The following is a 25,010-nucleotide window of genomic DNA, read 5'->3' as shown; positions in this document are numbered from 1 at the left end:
AAATAGGACAAAATAGATCTATTGTTATGGTAAATACTTAACTTGTGTTTCTATCATGTCTTGTCCAATTATATTCCTTTGGGGAATAATATGTAAATGCTGTCCGAATACCTACTAAATTTACATGTTCCATGCCACATAGCCTAATATACTCTGTTTTGCAATATTTTCCCTTCATGGTCCCCTGATGCATACTATCACAGATCAGTTCAGTCCTACCTCTGAGTAATAATCCTTGTTGAAAACATTATTTCTTCTGAAGTTTTCATAAACTATATCATAGTAGTTTTAGGTGGGATAAAAACATATGCCAGCATAATCCTCTTCCTTCCTAATAACCCCTTAGTATGAGAAGTCTACCATTATTGTAATTTTTCCTCTTCTGTCATTATGAGAGTTTCTTCCACAATTAGTAATATTGCTTCCATTTTCCTTTGTCTGTTACTCCGTTTAATATCCATCCTGAGATCTTTTATTTGCTAAATTCATAAGGTAATTTCTGTCCAGATATGTCTTCTGTAACATTATTTGGAGCCTACACTTCTTAACATATTTCAGTACTCTGAATTTTTTCTGCACCTGGAAGTCCTTTGTCATTTCTTATGACAAAGTAGCCATTCTGATAAAAAGCTATTACTTTCACATACTATGCACGACATTTCTTTTTGAATATATGTATTCAACTTGCAGATTACATACATATACACATGTTTGATAGACAGATCTTCTGTTCAGTTGCTGCTTCTCATCTTTGAACCCATATCACATTTTCTTGGACTTTTTGCTTTCATAAAAACACTTGTGGGAAAAAAAGGATTTTTAAAACCCCAACCCCTTTTAAATTATAGCAAATACACAAAACTGTAAACATTCCAGAAAAGGAGTTGTATTCCTCTGTGTAGTGGCAGTTGCCCCAAGTAGTCATCTGTACATACAAGCAGTACTCATTCTAAACGTTTTAATCATGCCGAAAGCATGTAAAAGCCTATGATCTTAATTGACACATGTATCATCTGTCCTTATCCTATCTCAATTCCCCTTACAAATGTAAAAATTGCTTGTAAGCTCTTAATAATTTTTATCATTTAGCTTTAAATAAACATGCAGTAGCTATCCCTAAATGAACTGAATCCTACTGGAGAGGCAACTGTTCACAAAACTGATCATTTCCCACAGGTTTTGACTTCCTGTATTTTAAATGAACTGCTTGCCAGTTTCTTTTTAAATGTTAATTAATATTTCCTGTAAATGCTGCTCAGAACACAGAATTGAGAGCTTTCCTGATTAATTTCTTGTATGCATAGTGTCATCATCTCCAACTGAAAACATTTACTAATGGGAAAAAATAGTTACTAGCTTTGCAAATGCAAGAGAGGACCCTTGCTGAGTTCATTCAGATTACAGTGTTCTGACCAGTCATAATTAATCGCTTGCATGTCTTCAACTAAAAAGATGTTCATGGAATGTAAATAACTATCATCTTTGCAAATGCTGTCAAATAATTGCCATTTTCATGCCTTTCATCTTTTCTGTTATTTTTTTCAAGCCTGCTTGTTTAAATGTTCCTTGTCTGTAGCTTATATTAAGAACATTAGTCAAGACTTCTGCCTGTATAAAACAGGGGAAATTGTTAGATTTTAAAGCACATATAATCAGTACTGTTTTTCATTCCCCCAGCAGCATAGGAGCACAGCATTATGTTGCTCATATCCAGTGTTTCTTATCTTGCTGCAGTGCAAAGCATGGTTGCATTACAGTAAGAAACAGTACTGTTTTTACTTTAATATCATTAGCATAAACAGCAGTCATTAATAACCCCAACCCCACCTCACATTTAAAATAATTTTGCATATCATGCAGAATTGCTGTATAATATAACATGCAGTTTACATCAGGAAATTTATTATACAATTATATTAACATTTGTTTTTCTTACTTATTCAGCCCTTCACTGACTTTCTGAACACTAATGACAATGTGGGAATTATGCTTTAGCGTCCTCCCTCCAGTTTAACTTTGTCAACAAACTTCCAGTCTTCCTCAACTACTACTTCCTGCAGAACCACTGTTCATGTATGAACTGCATCTAATGTGAATGACTGTGTTACTATTTTCTCATGTATCCACTAATTTGATATTATTGCTGGTCTTCAGCCTCATCTGCTCAACATCCCTACACCAGTTTTGAGCTCATGTCCATTGTATTACTGATGCTTTTAGTCAGCTCCTGTGCTATTTTTCTATAACTGAAGCATTTTCCTTTGGAACACTGGAGAAGGTTTCAGTGGAAAATTCTCTTTATGGGTTTGGTTACTGTCAGAAGAATAAGAAGCAGAGTCCCCTTTAGCTTGCTGGCTCACTTTTCATTAGCAGAAGTTTTCTTATGTCATCTTTAGCCTGTTCTACATCGAAAAATGTTTTGATCTTCCAGGGAAAAAATATTCTTAAGATGGCTGGATATAGCAACTTGAAATCTCGCACCTGTCTGTCAGTGTCCCCTGATTGCAGAGGTAAACTTGCTTCTCTTCTGCCTTGCATACATTGAATGATCATTTTCATAAACATTCTGGTGTTCCTAATTTTATTGTTTTTCCCTTCTGCCACAGTTTTGTCAGGAGCAGGTACTTTTGTTGATATGACTGCATATTTACTACTATAGGTCTTAGCTGCTTCCTCATGGTAAGATTTGGAGCATGTACATGATGCACTCTCCCATTTAGCAAATCCTGACATAGAACACCCATCAGTTGTTCATTTGCATTTCATAGTTTAAATAAGTCTTACTTACAGTTTTTCTGGTATACCAAAAATCTCAGGTTTTCTATGCGTGCACTGTCCAACTCTGTTTTTTGTTTTCATTCTTCTTGAAAAGCCTCATAGTCAGCCAAGCCTTCCTTCATTTCAGCCTCAGATTTCTGTAGTGTTATCAGCTCAACTGAATAGCTATTTGTAGCTTCTTCTGTTTTTTTCCAGTCTTTTGCCATTTGATTTTTTTTTTCTTATTTTAGACACTGTGGGTGCATTTGATCAGTTTTTCCTCTCAAGCACTGGTAACCATCTCCTGTACTAAAGCTGAAACTTGAACTTCTTTTGCTGAGCAGTTACCAGTGTTATTCTCATCTAGAGTTGTTTTCTCCTTTTTGGGTGAATTTTTCACTTTTCCCAAATTTCTTCTTTGCTGACATCTGTATAGTGTAATGACTAGCCAGTAACTGAACTGCATGCAAATTAACTCTTGCATTTTTTACCACTTTAAATTTTCATACTGAAAGAGCTCTAATCAATCTGCTGCTCACTATGCATCCATCTTGAATATTTTCAACTTAATTTTGTTAAGTGTTTTATTGTGGAAAGTCCAAAAATTGTGATTTATGTTGATAAAATGTGATCAGTGTGGATTTATGCGGGGAGGGTCAGACCTGCTAATTTCAAAACCCTTGTATTAATACAGCTTGCTAGAAGCACTGGACAACCTTTAATGATCTTGTCCCTGAAAGCTGAAAAAGCATTCAGTAAGATCAGTTGGGAGTTTCTTTTTATGATGTTAATGTGTTGTGAGACTTCTGTATTCATGTTAATATGAGTGATTAATGATGGTAAGGGAATGAAGTAATGTAATGCCGGACATACCAGGACTGTTTCAAGTTTCCATTCCTTTTTGTTTGTGTTGCGTCATTAGCAGAAAAGGTCAGAGTATTGCGAGTCATATGATATGTTTGGGATAAGGAATTTTTTTAAGGCAGTTTGTAGATGTGTCTACTGCGTGTATGTGTGTACCCTGTCCACCTGAGAGAGAGAGACAATTGGACACCATCCTTTCAGTCCTCTGTCACCCATTCAGCTCTGTCAGGTGTGTAATATAAGCCACTAATTAAACTTGGGTCTCCTGACTGCAGTCAGGCCTTTATCCATTTATGCCACTGGAGCTGGCTAAATCTGGTTTTAGATTTTGATTAGAAAGTGCAAGTTATTTAGATACTTTACCCTCGTATTTGTATTTTTTCAAACCAGTTAGCCATCATGCCAGAGTGTTTTCTGGATGCCACATTTTCAAATATATGAAAAAGCAGCTCGGCTCCATATTTTTGAAAGTGATTACCCGGACTGCAAAATGAGGAAGAAAGATTTACTGCAGCAGCTAGTGAAAGGGAAAATAACCTACTTGCTTGTTTTGGGGAAGTACAGATTTTTGACGAGTTAAAATAGACATGGTAGAAGTTGTGTGGTCATTATAGCTTTTAGTGTAGACAGCTCGTTTATCTGAAAAACATGGAAGGATTTCTATCTTTTTAGGATTAAATGAGGAAACTCTTTGCCCCCAAAATAAGTAACAGACCGGTTAAGGGATTAATCACTTAACATATTTGCAACATTTGGTGGCTAAGAATAGGGTTTTTACTTTGGTTATTTACCAAGTAAGATTCAGGGTGACTAGAAGGGATATTTTGGTCTTTGGAACCCTGCAAGCAAAGGTTATCAACGTTGAGAGATCATTGTGACATATAGGTGGATGTACAGAGGTGTTTACAAACCATATGAATATGAGACAAAGGATGTGAATCATTGGCTAAATTACTATTTAGGATCCGTTTTGGTGGTAATGAACAAAAAAGTGCTAGCATTCTTGATTAGTATACATGGGGAAGGCTCCCTGCTAAGTACAACTTCCTGAAATTAATTGGAAGTATATGTGCTTAGCTCTCCCCAACACACACACACACACACACACACACACACACACACACACACACACACACTCTTAGTACACTAATAAGTCCTGTAAATTCTGAATTTGTATATGGAATTGTTTCCATATTTTAATACTCTGCAACATTTGCCCTGTACTTTCATTGGGGATTGAGTTTGTCAACTGGCGTACTTGGAGAGAGTGACCATATTTTGTGGGAGTATTAAAAACTTAAACAGATCAAACAAGATCTTCTGTTTGGAGTAAGAATTGAGATCAAGATGTCTGTATTTTCTATGGGTAAATTAACATGGTGACTGGTCTAAGCAGGAGTGGAGCCTAGTGCATCTGTTGGTGATTTAGTAAAAAACAGGGTCACTAGGAAACTGAAGAAAGAAGTGCATCCAGGACGTTTTGTAATAGTGAAGGTAATGTGAGATATCTAAGACCTTTGAGGCAAGAGAGTTTTTGGAGGCAAATATGTCTAAGCATATTAGTAAGTGAATGTCATGATTGCAACATTAAGATGAACTTTCAAAATGAGGTGTTAGGTGAGTGGTTAATTTGTGAAATTTAATGCCAAGGTGGTGATCCCTATCTCATGTATTATATATTTTTTGCTAGATTTGTGTTAGATTGAAGTTTGGTTACTCCTTTCTTACTAATTTCTCATTTTGAATTACAGGTGCAGCGGTGCTGACAGCTGATACTTTGACAGTCCAGGGCAGTGCTGAGACCACTGCCATTAGCATTCATGGATTTTGTCTTGTGTTAATAAAGTCAGTTGAAGAAAAAATGCATCCTTGCTATAAAGCAGTAGATATCCCACTCCCCATTTTTGGATTTTCTTCATTGTCTGCATCGTATTACACAAGTGTTCGAACTTTAGAGGTGAGAAAGTTAATTACTAATTTAATTTTGTATGTCTTCCTCTAAGCAAGTTCTTTTAGGCCATAGTTTGGGTGCAAGTCATTTTACCTGTTTTGTGTTGTAGGTTGGTTCCCTTGCTATTAGGAAAGTCATCAGAATGAAACGGGTGTGGACCTGTGGTATTTGTATGTTCAAGTCTATGCATTATGTAGTTTATCAGGGCTGGTCCAGAATTCTGATTGTAGAAATAAATGTTTTTTGGCATCACTAAGCTCACCTTGTGATTTTTCCAGCATTTACCATGACTTAAGTGGAACACTGGAGTAATGCAATTAGACAGACTGCTCCCAAACATTCAGCATCAGATCTCATTCTGGTAATATTCATCTTAAGAATGAGAAAACCCTTCTCACAAGGTACGCTTATTCATAGGATCATAGGAAATTACTAGGCTAATGGCCCTAGTAGGGCCCTTACAAGCCGAGCCAACTTCTTACCCTTATTTCCACGATCAGCACATATTGCCCCTGCCCAAGAGTGACAGAGGTGGAACCCCCAGGGTGAATTTACTGTCACCCATCTAATCGTCCAAATTGCATTTGAAGAGGGCCAGTGAGGTGCTGTGTTTGACATGAAGTTGGAGTCTGTTCCAAAGGTGTGGTAACCTCTGGGAGGCAAATCTGTCCCTCTAGCAGGTTTTATTAATGCCACATACCAGGTTAAGGTCTTTAGAGTGAGTAACCCATGTTCCGTTTGACTTACGGATATGCAGCATTTCCAATAAAACAAGGTCAGAGATTGCTTTGTATGCAAGGCAGAGATAACCTCTGAGTAGTCTCTATGAAACAGAATAAAGTGACAGTGATTTCGGACGATCCCCATAGGACAGATGCTGAAGGTCTTGAATTTTCCTTGTGAGGAACCTTTGTGGTTTCTCCAGTTGCTGCAGGTGCTTGGAAAGGTACATTCCAAAAGGAGTGTTGTACTCAGATTATTGGCCTGATGAGGGAAGAGTGCAGGGAAGGTATAACATCTTTTTTTCTGGAGGCAATGCCATTACTTATGAGATGAGCAATATAGAATGCCCATCTTAGCACTATGGAGACATGCTGTGGTCAAAGGTGAGGTTGCTGCCAACCTGTGTGCTCAGGTCTCTCACCACTGAGTGTGTACTTAAGATGTTGCTATTGATGTGGTAGTTAGCAGAAACATTGCTTTTACCGAAAGGAATAAGAATACATTTTTTGCGTTGAGTTTAAGGCCATGACTTTGGCGCCAATCATGTGTTTAAGACCCTCTTGTAGGATGTTGACATCATTTGGAGATTCTGTGACCGTTCCCAGTATGCAGTCATTAGCAAACTTTGTCAGCCACAGACCTTTAGTTTTTGTTTGTACTTCAGAGAAATACATTCTAGACAGTAGAGGTCCCAGGACTGATCCCTATAGAGCACTACTGGTTACAGGTCTGCTGTTGGAGGTGGATTCCCCTATTTTGACTATATGAGTTCTATCAGTGAGCCAGTTAGTGACCCATCTAATGATATAAGGGTTGATGCCTAGTTGGGTGAGTTTGTCAATGATGTTTGCATGGGGGATAGTGTCACATGCCTTGGCTAAGTCTGGGTAGGCTGTATGCACAGATTTCCTCTCATCCAGGGTCTTGCTGACTGTCTTGAAGAAGTCCACAAGGTTTAACAGGCACAATCTCCATTTGACAAATCCAAACGGAGTAGGGTCAAGTGTTTAGAGATTGTGTATCTTTGTTGATAAGGTCCATGATGATTCACTCCATGGCCTTGCAGATAAGGCTAGTCAGGCTAACAGGTCTAGAGTTCCCGGGGTCAGTGGAAGCACCAGCTTTATGCAAAGGAATAAAGGTGGCTGTTTTCCATTCTGCTGGTACTAAGCCGGTGCTTAGGCTGTGATTGAAGAGTATCCAATGCTGTTGCTAATTCATGTTGGAGTCCATGTAGGACACAGCCTGGGATGATATCAGGTCCCTGCACTTTAAAAATACAAGATAGCGGACAGGTGGTAGGGATGTCATGGGGTACATGTGGTGGGTACAGGGGAGTGACGTTTTCACAGAACCTGTTGGCCAACAGGTTAGCTGTGTCCACAGGCTCCGTATATGTGGTATTAACTACCATTTTGGCACTGATCTGGGCCTTTCCTTTTAGGTTACGGATGTAACTATAGAATGCCTTGTGGTTGTCCTTTGTTGAGGAGGCTAATTTGGACTCTCATTTTTTTGGAGGACTTCACAAGAAGTTTTGCTTGCTTGTTTAAGATGAGGAGGGAGTGTTTCCAGTTTATGAGGCCTCGCTCCCTATTACTGTTAGACAGCAATTTCTTCCTCTTATTGTAAAGCCTGTTAATGGCAGTTGTCCACCAGGCAGGTTTGCTCTTCCTTGAGGAGCTTGTTGTGGTCTGTCAGGTACGGCCGAGTCAGTGCAGTTATGCAGGTGTTTGTATAAAGCATTGATGTAGAGCTCGTCATAGTTGCCATTTCCATCTGAGGGAGGAGATGCAGTAAAGCTATTTACACCATCCAGTAAGAGGCTATAATCTGTTTTGGAGAAGTTTTTTTTTTTTAGTTTAGTTGCTGCTGGGGGGGGGGGGGTTAGGTGTGATAATTACCTTGAATGAGACCAATTTGTGGTCAGATCTCACCAGGGAGGCCCTCACAAGTGGGAGTGCTACAGTGATCCCCATATTGATAAGCACCAGATCCAGGATGTTGGCACCCCTTGTAGGGATGTCAACCCAACTGGTCCAGGGCATTGGAGTTAACGAAGTCGAGGAACCTTTCGGCATGTGAGTTTGAGCATGAGTAATTTACCCAGTCAGTGGAAGGATAGTTAAAGTTACCCAAAACCATGGTGTTTGGATGTATCTTGATAGATTCAAGTAGATCCAAATAGGCATAGTGGGTGTCCTGATTCATGGAGGGAGTCCTGTAGCTGGCAGTGACTTGAATAGGTGTCCTACCATCAGTTGATTGCACCTGAAGTGTCTCCAGGTAATCATGCTGTTAAACCAATCTGGAGGTGTATTTATATTTAATGACTATTGATACACCGCCTCCTCTAGTTTTCATGCCTTCAGTTTGAGGTCTTAACTTGTGGAAGGATGTGTAACCCAGTATGCCTGGAGTGTTCTCCACAGCCTTGAACCAGGTCTCGGTGACTGCACAAATGTCTGCATCTTCCAAGGTGAGGACAGCTTCCAGTGAGTGCAGTTTTGTGTTGAAACTCCTAGCATTTAGCAGCATAACCTTGAGATTGTTTTTAGATGTAGTTTTTACGATGGGGAATTTTGTCCTTGAGACACTGCCTAAATAACTGCACTATGGGGGTGGTAAGAGCCTTAGCCAGTAGCCGAAATCCCAGGAGTGACAGATGCAGACCATCTCTGGCAAAGCATCAAGGTCTGTCAATCATATCATCCCAGTTTGACAGATAGAGGATCCCCTTAGAATAACACCAGAAGCTAAGCCAATTATTGAAGTCAGTTATTTCCTGTTTATATTGAGGCATTATCCTAGGTGAAGGTAAAATGCTGCTTAAAGCTAGGGACATAACTGCCTGAGACACATTGTCCAAGAACTCAATCATGTCTGTCTTCATATAGTCCAGAGAGGTACGTCTCAAGTCGTTCACACCAACAAGGACTATGATGGTGTCATAACAGTACCGGTGTGCTTGTGTGATATGGCATATCCTAGCACCTGACAGACAGCTGACCTTGACTTTTTCCTTATCCAGCCTGGTGAGAGGGACATCAGTGTGTCTCCCATTGGAATCACCTATGACTAGTATGTTTGATTTTGTGTTTTACCTTAAGGGTTTGACCAGGGAGACACTGGTGCATGAGCTATTATGTGTAATGTGTTCTGCAGAGGAAGTATTATGTGTAGCGTGCTTGTGTTTGGGAGGTCTCTGGTGTTTAGGTATTTATTTATATTTATTGACATTTGATAAACGGGAAAGTCCGACTGGGTCAAGGGACCCATTTTCAGCGGAGGCCTGGGGAGAAAAGCTCCAGTACACACATCAACAGATAATACAGTATAATGTTACAATACATTCGATACAAGAAAGATCTTCAAGATGCAATCAGACAGTTTAGAGAAAACAAAATTTCAATACAAGCTTCAAGATGCAATCAGACAATTTAGAGAAAACAAAATTTCAATACATCATTTTAAAGCGTATATATTTTGCAAGTATGTGTTATACAAAGAAGTAGTTAAGACAGAATGTCTGGTAGGTAAAAGTGGGGAAAGTATTAAGTACTTTATAGGAATAATATTAGAAGAGATGGGGAGGTTTGAGTGAAGTGCAATAGGTAGGAGGAAGGGTATAAGTGTTAGTATGTGGTGTTTAGAGAAGTTGGGAGTTGAAGTAGGAAGGTTGGTGGGATGTTTAAGGAAGGTAGTGATGAAGTGAGTGTTAATATGTTTCTGGTGAGGATCTTTGCATATGTACGTATGTGTGATGTGGGTTTGGGTGGAGTAGGAGGTGAGGTGTGCATACTGACAACATGCTGATTGTCAAATGTACTGACTGGTGTGTGAGGGAGCATGGATTCAAGGTTCTTAATATAGTTGCATCTCTCACACATTTTATTTGTGTGGACTAGGAGTATAGGGTTGTCAGTGAACATAAGGCAGTTGTTACACTGCCTCAGGATGCCCATGTCGACAAAGCTGGCTGGAAAAAGGGTGGGAAATTGTCTGTTCGTAGTGGTAGGTAAATTTATATGATCAGGAAAAGATGTCACTCTTATGAGTGACTAGTGGGTGACAGGTGAGGCTAAGCTTAGTGTTCCACCTGACAGTAGAGAAGGGCCACGAGAAACCTCTGGGGACCACAAGCAAAGTGCTAAGGGAAAATTTAACAAACAAAACATTTGTGTCTGTAACCACCAATGATAACCACAGCTTTGTGGCAGTGCACGATGGAGCACTACACGCAAACAAGTGCAAACACAGTGCTCAAATAAAACAAGAAAATGCCCTTTTAATTCAAACTAGCCAATATCTGAGCTCTAGTCCAACCACCCTCAATTAGATGGGACCCAGACAGCACTCTCTTCACACAAGGGCTTTCACGAACAAATGTGACTTGAAGTTTATCCTTAGAAGTTACAAAACAGACTTAGAAATAGCAAACTTGGAACTGGGAAGTGCTACAGGTGAACTAGTACAGTAAGTGATAAAAAAAAAATAGTTCAGACAATTCAAAGTGAGGAATGCAAATACAAATTAAAAGTGCAATTTTAAAACAAAAACAGGCACTTATCGTTAGTTGGAAGCAATGGATGCCTCAGATATTTCAGTATCTCAATGAAGAGCTGGTTTTAGTGCTCAAGTGATACCAAACAGTCTACATTCAGTGAGACTGTGGCATCTATGATTCTTGTGATACTCCTGGCAAGACTCTACATGAGAAAAATACAGTGGTATCTGAAATCTCTTTGGTCCCAGCATCAGCACCTTTTATCTTTTCCAAATTCCAGTGCAGGGGGTTGTCAGAAGAAATATCTATAGATATTCTTAAGTCCAGGCCTCCTCTTTCTCCCTCCCTGCTCCAAAACACCCACTCAACACAAAAGCATTTAACTTTGCTTGGGGAACAGTTTCAGGAGGGATAAAAGTGCAGGGACTGTGGGACACAAAGGGCAAATGCAAACACACAAATATCAAGGAGATGCTTGACCTGATCAAGGCCTTCTGAACCATCTTTGGTTCCTGGGACCTCTTCAAGTGATTGCAGACAGTACCACAGTCTTGTGGTGCATCAATAAGGAAAGAGGAACCAGGTTGTGTACCCCCTTTGCAGGCTAGCCGTTTTAGCTTGGACTGTAGCTTCACAGCACTTTCTCTACAGGCATCCTACATTCTAGAGTACAATTTTATGGCGGACAAGTTAAGCAGGACCAGGGCATATCCTCTTGAATGGAAACTAGGATGGTGGGGGGGGGGGTCCTTCCAAGACTTGTTCCATCTGTGGAGAGTTTCTCAAGTAGTTCTCTTTGCCTCTTCTATGAACAATCAACTGGCAAGATTCTGTTCCAGGACTCCATGCAAGAATGCCTGGAAGACAGATGCCTTTTGTTTTCCTTGGACAGCAATGCTAAAGAATACTTTTCTATAATTTCCACTAATAGCCACGGTACTTCTGAAGATTCAGAAGGAATCCCCCAAGAGCTCTGTGCTGACTCCTTCCTTGCCCAGGCATCTGTGTTTCTCCCTTCTTTTGAAAAAGGTTTTCTAGTTAGTGCCAACAACTTAACCAATGCTCATTCATGGCTAGTTGTTCTCTGTTTTTACAATATTTGTATGAGTTGTTATCCCATGGCCTTTCTTGCTTCTCTGTCTAGGTAGGTTAATTTGTCCATAATTTCAGCATGTTTGCCCATGTTTTTTTGTACGCTGTTTATGCCAGGGTGCAGTTATTTATTTTTTGTGTTCTTCCTAGCTTTGCCGTTTCAGGGCTCAGCCTTTCTCTCTCTCTCTCTCTCTGTTGTCAGGAAAGCTCTGAAGGGTTTGGTGCTTATACTCATCTTTTAGTTAGCTCTGTTTGAGCTGCCTAATAGTTTGGGCACATAGAAGATGCCAAGCTTGGGAATCTAGCCAGCTTTATATGCTTGGCAGAATGTAACCCATATAACTAAGGCTACTGCAGCAGTGGTCTTTTGAACATGTTAGATTAGGTTTGCCTACACAGCTGTATTCTCTTAATGACTAGGCAGTTTCATATGGTATTTGTTTTAGCCAGAAATGGGGTAGTATCCATTATCAAGATATTTGAAAGCTAGAGCATTTGTCAAGTTGTTGATTCTGGTCAAAGCATCTGTCCATCTTGCTTTTTTTTTTTAAAACATCATCATGAAGTTATCATTTAAGACATAGACATACATGTAAGCATTAGTATAAATGAAAACAGACCATATTAACATTTGTTGTGTTCATGCATTGCCCATTACATATAAGTTTTCTTTCTTTTTAACGAGTTTTCACTCCAGCATTACATAAATTGCTCATTTCCTGCCTTCCCTTAAACCTCACTCCTCCTGCTGAGCAGTATTGTAAACGTATTGTTTCCACAAAAATGAATTCACTTTTATGTCATTCATTTCTTCCCTTTTCTAAAGATCCTAACTGTAGTTCTTTCGTCAACATTAAAATATTCAGTACCTACTTTGTTTAATATTTGGCTTAGATTTTAATTTCCCTTTTCTAGTAATTGCTTTTTTGGCAGGCAGTAACATTAAACTTGGGGGTCTATATTATGGGTCTATATCAGAACATCGAAGTATTAAAACTTCGAATGTTCTGATATCGAACACTATTCAGTGAATGCTAAGAATAGCGAAGCTGCAGAACAGTGAATTCTTTCCTCGGGAAAGAATTTGGTTGGCTGTTTCTGTGGCTTGGCTATTTGTAGCGCTGTGGTGGAAAGTTACGGGTTGGGTTCAGGTAAGTGTGCGATTGTTTGTATGTTAGGGTTAGGGGCGGGTTAAGTGAGTTAGGGTTAGGGTGTGGGTTAGATGTGTGTGCGATAGTGACAGACTTTAGGGTTGGGGCGGTTTAAGCGAGTTAGAGTTATGGCGTGGGTTAGGTGAGTGTACGATAGTGATAGACCTTAGGGTTAGGGTTTGGGTGAAGGTAAGTGGGTAGATAGTAGTGTATGTTTAGTTTAGTGTAGTGTTAGATGTAGGAATTTAAGTGTATGTGTGTGGTTGCTGTTTGTTTGATCTGCTTGTATTGTGTGTTTCGGAGCAGCAAATTTTTTCCATGGGAAAAACTTCGCTGTTCTGAATGTTCGATATTTTCATATTTAGATATTTTGGGGCCGATGAAATAGTGTTCGCTATTTTCATCTTTCGATAACGTGATATAAACGCTATATTATAAGACCGAAAGTTGAAAATCCTGAACGCTGTAAATGTTGAAAATGCCAGACCTCGAAGTGTTTTTTGTGAGATCGCAGTACAGTGAAGACTGGAATATTTGCCCTTTCGTCACTCTAGTGCGAATTTGAAGTTGGTGTGTATATATATATATATATATATATATATATATATATATATATATATATATATATATATTAGCAAAGATAATCCTCTCTTGATATAAATGTAAATTCTGAACATAAAACTCAATATAGGAACGCCACAAGCTAATGTCTAAGCTAATGTCTACAGCCAACAACTACCCAAAAACACATAAGTAATCCAGCGATTCAAAAGACATTAATAAAACAATTAATCAATTTTAAAAAAAATCAAACTATCAGCATTATCCTGCACATTATCCTTTTAGCAAATATAATAAATCCTAATCTCACTAATCCTTAATATAAAATCTCTATAATCTATAAAATCTATATATATTTAATAACAAATATACATTTAATATAAAAAACAAAGTGTTTAAAAAACAATAAAAATGAAATACATCATAAATTCATCATCATCATGGTGCTCAAGATGATGAATGAATGTATAAATGTGAAAATGAAAAATAAAAATAATGATACAAACATAATGAACTACATTTCTAAAAAATATATAAAAAATATATATAAAATAATAAAAAAATAAAAAAATATGAAGAAAAGGTAATAGTTTATATAATTTAAATAATAATATAAATAACTTTATAACACTAAAGTATAATTTTGTGTCAGATCTTTTATTTAATTACTTTTATAAATATAATAAATAAATGTATGCTATGTATAGTTTGTTTATTTGTGATGATGGATTTGATTTTGATAAAATTGATTAATTGTTAAATTAATTATTATTGTGGTTGGCTATAATGTGGTGTTTGTTTTAACACTTTTTTTTTACAGTACCTTTGGAGGCTTTCTCTTGGGGTGAACTGAAACTGAACTTCTAATAATGCTATCGCTATATACGCTGGATTACTTATGTGTTTTTATTGTTGTTTTGAAGAATTTTACTTGCTTAGCCGTGTAGCGTTACTACATTGATTGTGTTATGCGTTTTATATATATATATATATATATATATATATATATATATATATATATATATATATATATATATTTAGTGGGGGTGGGGGGTTTCAGCATCCCACAATAGTAAGTTCTAGTTCTGGCAGTTTCGACATTTACAGCGTTCTAAATTTTCAACTTTCGGTCTTATAATATAGACCCTTAAACTTGGCAAGGGCTTTTTGTGTACAGAAAATTCAGTGTGTGTATCTTAGATCAAAAGAATTATGTCCTTCTTTAAAGCCATTTGCTGACCCTGGATTTCTTGCAGAGTGCTCTGTAAGGGATTTTTAAAATCTGCCAACTAGATGCACCCCCCCCCAAAAAAAAAAAAAACATGTTCTCAGTTAACTCTCTGTTTTCTTTTGCACCTTCACCATTTGCTATCCATAGAATGAAAAATTCTTTGAAGTCTGCTTGGGATATAAAAACAACTGTGAAAATACTTTTAAGCAAAAATTCAAAACTTTCTGGACTTTGTTGCATAATTGGGAGTCATTCAGATGCCCCCGCCCATTTTTTCATAGCAAATTGCTTTTTCAGTATCTCTTCCTAATCTTTTCTAACCTCCTCTGATTGATTCATGTTATCATGCAATATTTTTTGTGCCCTACACATCACATTGTCCCTTTTTAACAACCGCTTCTGTTAGTCTGTTAAAATGTTTACCAGACCTGGTATTTTCACTTCGCACTCCCCTATCCCTTTCTCTTTGCCTGTACTGTGATAATCCCTGGTAAGGAAGGTAGTCTCAAACGTACAGTCCAGAATTTACCCTGGCTTTATCCCACTCTATTACTTTCCCGCTATCAAATCATTTGCTCACAGTGCCTTGATTTCTTTGCCACTTTCTTCTAGTAAACTCCAGCCCCCTCTAACCTATTTTTTATACCCCTACTTGAAGTCATCCATATTGGCTAAATTTCCTTTCTCCATTCCATTCTTGGCTTAGCTCATAGAATACATTCTACAACTTTATAAATATAATATTCTGTATGGTTGTAATTCTTAGAGTTCTGCTTCAAAATCGTACTAATCTCCTTAGTTCTCGAACTTCTTCCTGTTTCATCATCATTACTTTCCACTTTGATTTATAAACTTCTGCTTGTGTAATGTATACATCTTAACTGTTTAAGTCTAAAGTATCTGTTCATATCAGGTAATCCTAAACTGGTAACTGATTGAAATATTGGGACCTGCTAGTGCGAGTTCCAAAATACGGAGACTGAATGGCCGAAAGCTCGGACTTGTGTATATTAAGTCTGAGATGCCCTCTCTCAGAATAGTCCCTTTTCTCCGAGGTATGATGATGTCTGAGTTGGTAAGTATAAGACTGGGGGCAAGTCCCCACCACCTGATGCAAAAAGATGTTTAAAGGAGAAGAGCGATTTTTGAAATTCGCTCTTCTTCTGTGTTTTCGGTCTTTTGGGGGGAAGGGGTGCTTGTTGGCACTCAGCATTTTGGGTTCCAAAATTTCACTAGAGAGCCTCCTAAACCACCTGGTTCTATGAGGAGGATCAACTTATCCCACTTAACTCTTGTCCTCTTCTCTCTCAAATAAATTAATTCAACTCTTTATTAATTATTGCCCACAACTTTGCCACTAATTGATAAAAATATGCCTGACCTATATATAAAGTTAAAATGACTAAACACATTTACACTGCTTGCGCTTTACTGGCCATATCCATAATCAGGAGCTTCCAGTTTGTCAGTTATTGTATTGTCTTTTTTAATTCTCTTCCCACATATCCTTAGCTACCATAACAATAATCCTTTTTATCCATATACTTCAATACTTCATCTTATCATGTCCCCATAAATATGGGTATTGCTGAATTAATTCATGTGTGAGGTACATAGTTTTCCACTATATCCTTTAATTTATCTTCATGAATTTTATATTCTGAAAAGACTTGAAACTGTCCCAGTTTTCCACAACACTGAGATATCCTTTTCTGGACTTATCAAGTACAAAATGCAGTCATCTGCAAATAAAGCTAGCTTTTCTTGAATACCCTGCAAATGATATCCATCAGTTTGTGAGTCCCTTATTTTCTTTACTAGTGACTCTAAATGTAATGCAAATAAAGGGGAAACAGGACACCCCCCTGTCTGGTTCCTAAGTTCAGTGATAGCTTGTCAGAGTGAGAAACCATCCCACCTTTATTTTCGCCTCTGACCCTTCATATGTCTTCCAAGTTAACCTTATTATTCTGTTAGAGAGTACAAATGCTTCCTTTGCCTTACTCATAAAATCCTATCTGACTCTATCAAATGCTTTCTGTGTATCAAAACCCATCAGCAGTAGTGGTATTTTCTTCTATTCTGCTTCCCTCTGGAGCATCCTTGTTCTGTTTATGTTGCCAAATCTTTGCCTCCTCTCCATAAAACCACATTAATCTGTATCTATCGATTTTGGCAACACCTTTGCCATTCTTTAGCTAGTATACTCATAAACACTTTGTTACCCTTGTTTAAAATTGTAATATGTCTCTGAAGCTGTGTCTAGGAGACCTTTACCCTCTTTTAGCCTGTTGAATTCTTAAGCATTGATGGTCCCTGTTGCAGGCAAGATGTGTAAATCCATTTGTTTGTAAGAAGGTAGTGTTGTGAACTGACCTTGAGGTTGTAATATGTAAAGTAAGCTTCTACTGTAAGAAGATTTGATAAGCTGTAGGCTATTTTTAGTTGCTGGAATACTTTGGAGATTACAAGTTCTGTTTAGAAAGGAAAGGAAAGTGATATTATCTTGTTGTACTCTCTAAGAATCATTGTAGTGTTTTCTTCAGTAAGTGCATTCCATTGGAGTCAGTAAGAGCTTAGCAGTATTAAAAATCATAACTGAGGATGTGTTGTATTAATTGCTAGTTTGTTGTTGAGCTAGTCCAGATTGAATTGAAAAATTCTTTTTGATTTGTTTCCTCTTCCCACAACTGATCATCAGCTGCCTCCAGCTGTTCTCTTCATTCACCAAGTGTACCTGACCCACTAGCCTCCCCCATACTTAACCCAGCCCACGTCCAGAGGTGTAGAGGAAATTGCAGAGTCTGGTGGGTTCCCTAACCCCCACCCCATTTGTTTTCACTCATGTGCAACTTCTTGAAGAAGTGATACAGCATTTGATGTGCTAAGTCCACTTGGCTATTCGTGCTGCTGCTACTGCAGTGTGCCTAAGCTGCCTTCTTCCACCCAGGAATCAGAGATCCAGTATTGGCTGCTCCCACCCATCCTCCCCCAGTCTGATCCCTCCAGCCATTCTGCTGGTGCTCGAATTTACGTTGTCTAGGGCATAGTAAGGGCTTTGTCCCTCTGTGCCATTGGGTGGGCTGAATTTAAATATTGTAGCAGATATATTGATTTCTTTTGTTAAGATAATGTTGTCCTTATACAAAAATTTAACAGAGTCTCTAAGCAATTTAATATTTAGTAGTACTACATTGTATTCCAGATGTAGCAAGCCTACCTACACTTATCCAGTGTTGCAAAAACAAGTGCATGTAACCTCTTAGATGATGATCTTTCAGTTTAACCTTGGTGCCTTCCCTATGTTTTTTTTGAAACAGTATTTTACTGGGAGTTTATTCCATGTTTCTTGGTTGTGTTTGATGAATGCCCTTTCCCCTGTGGCAGTCACGGTCTGAGTAAGAGTAATGCCATCATCCTGACTTGCCCTCATTGAATATACAGAGCTTTTAAGTTCAAGATTGATGACATTGACCAAGTATGATAATTTTGAAAACTAGAATTCTAAATAAGATCTTAGCTTAGCTCTTTACTTCTGGCCATTAAGATCTCTTAAGGAAATCACAGTGGTTGTTGATATCCACAAGGCAGATTTTGTTTTCAAGTGTTGTATTTGAGCTGGAGTGAAGTGTTAATAGGAGAGAGCATACTCAGTGTCAGGATTGAGGACAATTTATAGAGCATCATGAGGACAGCAGAAGAAGCTGTTTTTAGCACGGCAAAATGCAGTTTACTGAATTTTCTCCTGGAAGTGGCATTCAACTTTAACATTTCAGCTTTTGTTTATATGACTGTAGCCTGTTTAAAGTAAAAGATATGACAGTAGTCTGCAAGCATAGGAAAGATAGCTGTTCTGGCACCTGTACCTTCCTCCAATGTAGTGTGACCTTCCTGAACTCTATCCGAGGAGCAGAAAAAAAGGAAGAAAAAGTCCCCTACTCTGACCTTTTTGCTGCCTTCATTCCACAGGCAGAGCACTACGCTAAAGCTCTTCTATTCTAAAGCCATGGGATGGGAGTTTGCATTTATTATACAAAAAAAAAAATCTTTTTAAACTGCAACAACTGCTGGCTATATTTGTTACATGGAACATTAAAGTGCATTTAAAAGTCTTGAACAGGACTTACTGGGGTGAGTGGAGGGGTAACTCTCTTGTTTAACTGTAACACATTGCTTGCTACAGTGGCAAGCAGCTGCTGCAGTTTATACCACATGCTGAATGCTAAACAAGCTATTCAGTTTTGCCTACAAGTGCAATATTGGCATTCATTTCTGAATGTTTGAATTGCACTAAAGACAGATTAGCATCTGCCATTTGTGCCCCCTAACACTTTACGCCCAGGTCAGTGGCCCTCTTTACCCCACCCTAGCCAATCTACTATCTGCAAGGGGATAAGGTTGAGGGGATGGTTGTTTCTTTAAATGTTTGAGGAAAGTAGTGAGTTTTTCAGCTTGTTAATTGTTTCATGTATGAAGTTTTCATTGGTACCTGTAAATGTGACTTTTTCAATGTCAGAAGCTGTGTTAACAGCTGTATAGTTTTCATCTTTGATCTGTCCTGTTAGTTGTTTCAGTGGTATTTTGGAGGTGATGAGTGGGCTTGTTTGTCTTGTTTTGATTACCAGAATGAGCTGCTATTCTGGTTTTATTTTTATGATATTTAAAATAAAAATTTAAGGCATTCGACACAATACCCCACTTGAGCATTGTTGACAAACTCAAGAGGTTAGGTACAAACCCATATGTCAACCAGTGGATAGCCAACTTTTTACACAGATGAGACCCAGGAAGTTAGAATTGGGGAGCCCACCTCTACAAAGAGGCCAGTCACAAGTGGAATTCATCAAGGATCAGTCTTTGGACTGCTCCTTTTTGGCATTTACTTCTCAAAAGTCAAGGCCAATGTCAGTGGTCTCTGGCTGACTAAATTTGCAGATGATTGTAAATTAAGAACTGTCATTGAATCTCACACTGACACATATGTTCTTCAGGAGGAGCTGACACAGACAAACATCTAGTGTCAGAGCCATGGACTAAAACTAAATGCCAAGAAATGCATTATAGTATTCTTTGGGAAGTCATCCATTCCTGGTAACTGTCATATTGACAACACACCCCTTAGATTTGACCCAGTAGTCAGGGACTTGGGAACACACACAGATAGTATTCTAGTCTTTGACCATCACATGTGTGCAGTGGTGAGGAAATCCTATACGTTGCACCACTTATAAACAAAGGTATGGCATATAAGTCCAAGGAAGTCATTGTTCCACTGTATTCGGCATTTATCAGACCTATCATTGAGTACATCCACAGAGGTTCCTCACTAAAAGAATACAGGGCATAAATTAAATGTCCTATGCAGACTGCCTCAAGGCTCTATCTCTGTATTCTGTCTCCTGCATGCTTTTGAGGGGAGATCTATGCCTGGCATAGGGGATCATCATACCCCACTCTGAACCTCCTGTGTATCCACAAAACAAACAGCATCAGATTTACCCATTCTAAGGACTCGAGCCTTGCCTGTGATATAAATAAGACCTGCTGTAATGGTAGGTATGTATTCCAGATATTATCCTAGCTATGGACCAGGCTCCTCATCCATGTGAAGCAGAGTTGCTCCCTAAACCAATTCAGTTGAAAGTTGGACAAATGGATGGGATATGGGAAGTTCATCCCTGATTTGGCACCTGTGCTTCTAATGGACACAGGTAACCTGCAAATGGTTCATCTGACAGGCTCCTGCTTGTAAATATTTCATCTCCCAAGCCCCTGCTTACACTTATCAAAGGTATCAAAACTTGTCATAGATTTGGGATGCATGTCTAGGCTTAAAAAGGCCCTTGTGTTTGTTAGCCTAGTAAACATCTATAAACCTATAAGATCAAGTTAAGTTAGATATCCTTGTTCAGTGGAAGGGTTTTGTTTCTATTGTCATCACATGCTGTCTGATTGCTTCATTAGATTTATAAGATCATTTGTTATTCAGGGGCAGATTTGGCCTTTCCAGTCTTTGATGCGTTATGAGAAAGATAAATTCCCTGTATTGAGCCAGTGTGTTAATGAAGTAAGTTAAAACAGTGCTGGAGTTTTTGATTATAGACTTAATCACTTAGTAGCTTTTAAAAGGACTTTCAGGATGGCTGCACCCTGATCAACAGCATAACTTCAGCTCTCCCAGTGTGAAAACAGAAGCAGAGAAAAGGCAGCAAGAGATATTGTCAGATTGAGTAAAATTCAGTGGCGGCTGGTGACTTTAAATCAAAGGGGGGCTGCTGGAGATAGCTAAATGGGTGGGGCCAACTGGAAGGGGTGTGGTCAACTAGAAAGGAGTGGAGTTATGTTAAAATCGCAAAAACTGGAATGTTAATTAAATACGCTGCCCTGGGTGCCTAATCATCAGTATGAGAGTCCAGTCAAGACAAAATGAATTGTAGAAAAAAATATTTCACCGCATTGGCTACATGACAGCTTATGTAATATCTAGAAGGAAACAAAAAGGTTTTGTGGCATGAAAAAATAATGCCTGTCACAATCAGGTATAAAAAAAAAAAAAAAAAACACAAGCAGCACTCAACTCAAACCACTTCTCCTTGCACTGCAGTTCTAAAAGTACCAAGTAACATGCTGAAAGTAGCAATTTGTGTGATACCTCCAGTTGTGTAAATATGATGTTCATCATGTTTCACTGTTGCAGTCATTACACTTGGGTTATCCTGCTGGCAGGCTACCCGCAATCGTCCTGAATTCCAAAGTCCTGGTCCGGCATCGATTGCTCTCGCCTCTTCCCTGACGTCAGTGCGCCAGGGGTATAAAAGATGCAGCCAATGCCATTTTCTTCAGTCTTTCTTGCCGTGCAGTGCCCGAAGCAAAAGCAGTTTGCAAGTGTCGGTTGGCCGACTCCTGAGATTTTCGAAATTGAATTTCAGAACCGAAGTCTTCAGTAAAGCTAAGTACCTCGTTGGGGAAACTTTTTCTTGCTCCAGACCGATGTCAGTAAAAGTTAACAATTGTATTTTTTGTGGGAAGCAAATACCTCATAAGGATTTTCACTCTTACTGTATTCCTTGCCTAGGCCCCAACCACGATGTTGCTAGTTGTCGGTTTTGCGCTAGATTCAACCATTGCACTATTAAGCGTCGGTTTGATTTTGCTTTACATTACTTTGGCCGAAGATTTAAATAATAATGCTGGTGGAACAACCGACAACCGGAATTCATAAAAAACGCAAGGACGAATAAAAGGACAGGCATCTGAGGTCCAAAACCGATGGAAGAAGCCTCTTCTAGGCCAGTCGTCGGTTCGCCGGTTCTCAGTGAGGCGCTTTCGCAGCCCTTGGCACCCGCTACCTCAGAGCAACAGGCCGCCTTCGACTCCCATGTGGAGATACCTAGGCCTCTGGAAACTCAAGGTATTGGGCCTACGGAAACTATTCCCTCAGATGGGTCCAGAGCCGCTGAGCAGGCATCGGCTTCTGAGGGTGTTTTCAGACCTACACAGCTTACTATCAGGACTACTTCAGCAGCCAAGACAAAGTCTAAAACACCAGTAAAGACAAAGAAACAAGTTCAGCATTCACCTGGACAGTCATCCATGCCAAAGAAACAGATGCTTAAAATGGCTGAGGACCTAATTACTCTGGTCAGGGGTTCCCATCCCCCTCCTGATAAAAGGCCTAGGCAAGATATTGACTATGATTCCTCTGACTAGGTTTCTATTTCCTCTGCTTCCTCTTCAGAACAGGGACGTTCTCTTCCTCCCTATGAGGATTCAGATGCTGAAGAATCTATCCCTTTAGCCTCTCCTCCTGAGGATTATTCTTTTGGGGAAATCCTGCACACCATGAGGGAGCATTTCCATTGGGAGAGCCAAGATTATTCTGAATCCAAGAAAAGGCTCAGAGATTTTCTTTTATTGCCTCAGCACAGGCCCCTTGCTATTCCCCCTGTACTAGATATTGTTGATGATGTTTTTTCTGAATCCAGTTTGTCTCCTGATTCTTTACCCCCTGCACCAGTTAAGCCAGATAGGTACTACAGGGTCCCAGATTCACATAAATGTCTTTATAAAAACCCTGCTTATGACCCAGAAACAATTTCACAGGGTCCCAAAGGGGTCAAGGCTTCCACTGCAAAAAATCCTGTTCCCTCTGATGGGGATTCAAGAGCACTGAACAGATGGGGGGAAAAAGTCTACACCTCTGCTACTTTAACTGTAAGAGCTTTAAACTGTCAGCTTCACATGCTTAAATACCAGCAATATCTGATGTCTTTGCTCAAATAGAAAATGCTTACAAGCTCAGAATGTACTGAAAATAAGGAAATGCAGGATTTGTTGCATGCAGCTGAACAAGTGGGAAAGCATACTTTGCAATGTGGTTTTGATTCTTTAGAGGCTTCTTGCAGAGCCGCAGTTACAAGTTCTCTCATTCGAAGGCATGCTTGGTTAAAGGAACAAATTTTACCTGATCATGTTAAAGCAAAATTGTTGGATGCTCCATTACAGCATAATACTTTGTTTGGTGTTAAGGCAGAAGAGGTGTTAAAGAAAATGGAGGATAAAGCAACTACAATGCTGAGAGTAAAGGATTTCTTACAGGTTCAGCCACCCAGATTTAGCAAGAACTGGCCTTCAAAAAAATGGTCCTTTTCAGTGTCAGACAGGCCACAAAGAGGCAGATACAGATGCCCAAGAGGCAGATCTCAGCCACAAGGCACATACAGACCTAAGCAATGGGGTGCTTCTGCCCCCAAAGGTGGAGAAGACAAATCTCAACCCTATAGGAAACAGTCCCAATGACTTCCCTCTACCAATGCCAAGCACTTACCTCTTGCAGGCACCCTTAGGGGGAAAACTTGCACTTTTCTCACAAAATTGGCACAAAATTACCCAAGACAAATGGGTACTAAATATTGTTTCCCAGGGTTACAGGTTCCACTTTCACACCCTTCCAAGGCCAAAAGGTATGCCAGACCTGCCACACAATCGATGAGTAGAGGCACAAAGACAAATTTCTGCCCTCATGGACATGAGGGCTATTCAAAAAGTACCACAGCAAGAGCAAGGACAAGGATGTTACTCAAGACTTTTCTTGGTACCCAGAAAGGACAAAGCTTGGAGACCAATACTAGACCGGTCTACTCTAAATACTTTCCTGGACGTTCCAAAATTCAAAATGTTGACACTACACCAACTTCTACCCATGCTGGGTAAGAAGGCTTGGCTAGTTACTCTGGACCTCAAAGAGACATACCTGCATGTCCCAATCAGACAATCTTGCAGAAGATACCTCAGATTCATAGCTGTCTCAACACATTATCAGTTCTCTGCACTGCCCATTGGCTTATCTACTGCGCCCAGGATCTTCTCAAAATGTCTGGCACCAGTAATTGCATTTTGCAGACAAAAAGGAATTCAAATATATCCCTACTTGGATGACTGCCTTATTCAAGCAGACAGCAAGGACATTCAACTAAAGCATCTGGCGTTTGTAAAAAGATTATTAATTTGCCTAGGGTACACAGTAAATGAAAAGAAATCAAGACTAGTGCCCTCTCAAGAGATAATATTCCTGGGTGCAAGCTTAAATACCACTGCCCAGATGGCTTCTCACGCCAGACAAACAAAGGCAACTGACTCATTATTTTCAAATGATGGCAACAAAGACCCCGTTACCTGCAAGAAAAATTCTGCAGGCTTTGGGCTTCATGGCATCCTGCTAATTCCATATGCAAGACTGCATATGAGGAAGCTACAATGGTATCTAAAAAGTGTTTGGACTCAACATTGCCACAGCCTGGAAACAATAATTACTCTCATTCCCTGCCTGCAATAGGAGTTTCGATGGTGGGCACTGGCCTGTCACCACAACAAAGGACAGCCTTTTACTCTACCCACAGCCAGGCAGACACTAACAACAGATGCATCGGATTATGCCTGGGGAGCACACATGGCGGGAAAATGCATACAGGGCATGTGGCCCACAGACCAAATGCATCGTCATATCAATCAAAAAGAGATGCTAGCTGTACAGAATGCCCTGACAGCCTTCAAGGATCTGCTACATCCATGACAACTATTACTAAAGACAGACAATACTACAATCATGTGGTACATAAACAAGCAAGGGGGCACACATTCCTACCCGCTCTGCAGGCAAGCCATGACTTTGTG

At 39.3% G+C, this 25,010-nt stretch overlaps 1 protein-coding gene across 1 annotated transcript in view; it reads left to right on the top strand.

Annotated features, from left to right (window-relative positions):
• The window catches only part of KIAA0100 (KIAA0100 ortholog), a 2,229,983-nt gene that overhangs the window by 1,001,183 nt on the left and 1,203,790 nt on the right, over window positions 1-25,010 (top strand). Inside the window, exon 15 of the mRNA XM_044054400.1 lies at window positions 5,373-5,578. Coding sequence (XP_043910335.1) covers window positions 5,373-5,578 — 206 coding nt within the window. The remainder of the gene's footprint in view (window positions 1-5,372; window positions 5,579-25,010) is intronic.

The sequence above is a fragment of the Protopterus annectens genome, chromosome 13.part0, assembly GCF_019279795.1.
Source record: "Protopterus annectens isolate FY-2018-M chromosome 13.part0, PAN1.0, whole genome shotgun sequence".
In the NCBI taxonomy this organism is placed as follows: domain Eukaryota; kingdom Metazoa; phylum Chordata; order Ceratodontiformes; family Protopteridae; genus Protopterus; species Protopterus annectens.
The sequence above is the reverse complement of the archived record's forward strand: the minus strand, read 5'-3'. Positions and strand labels throughout refer to the sequence as shown.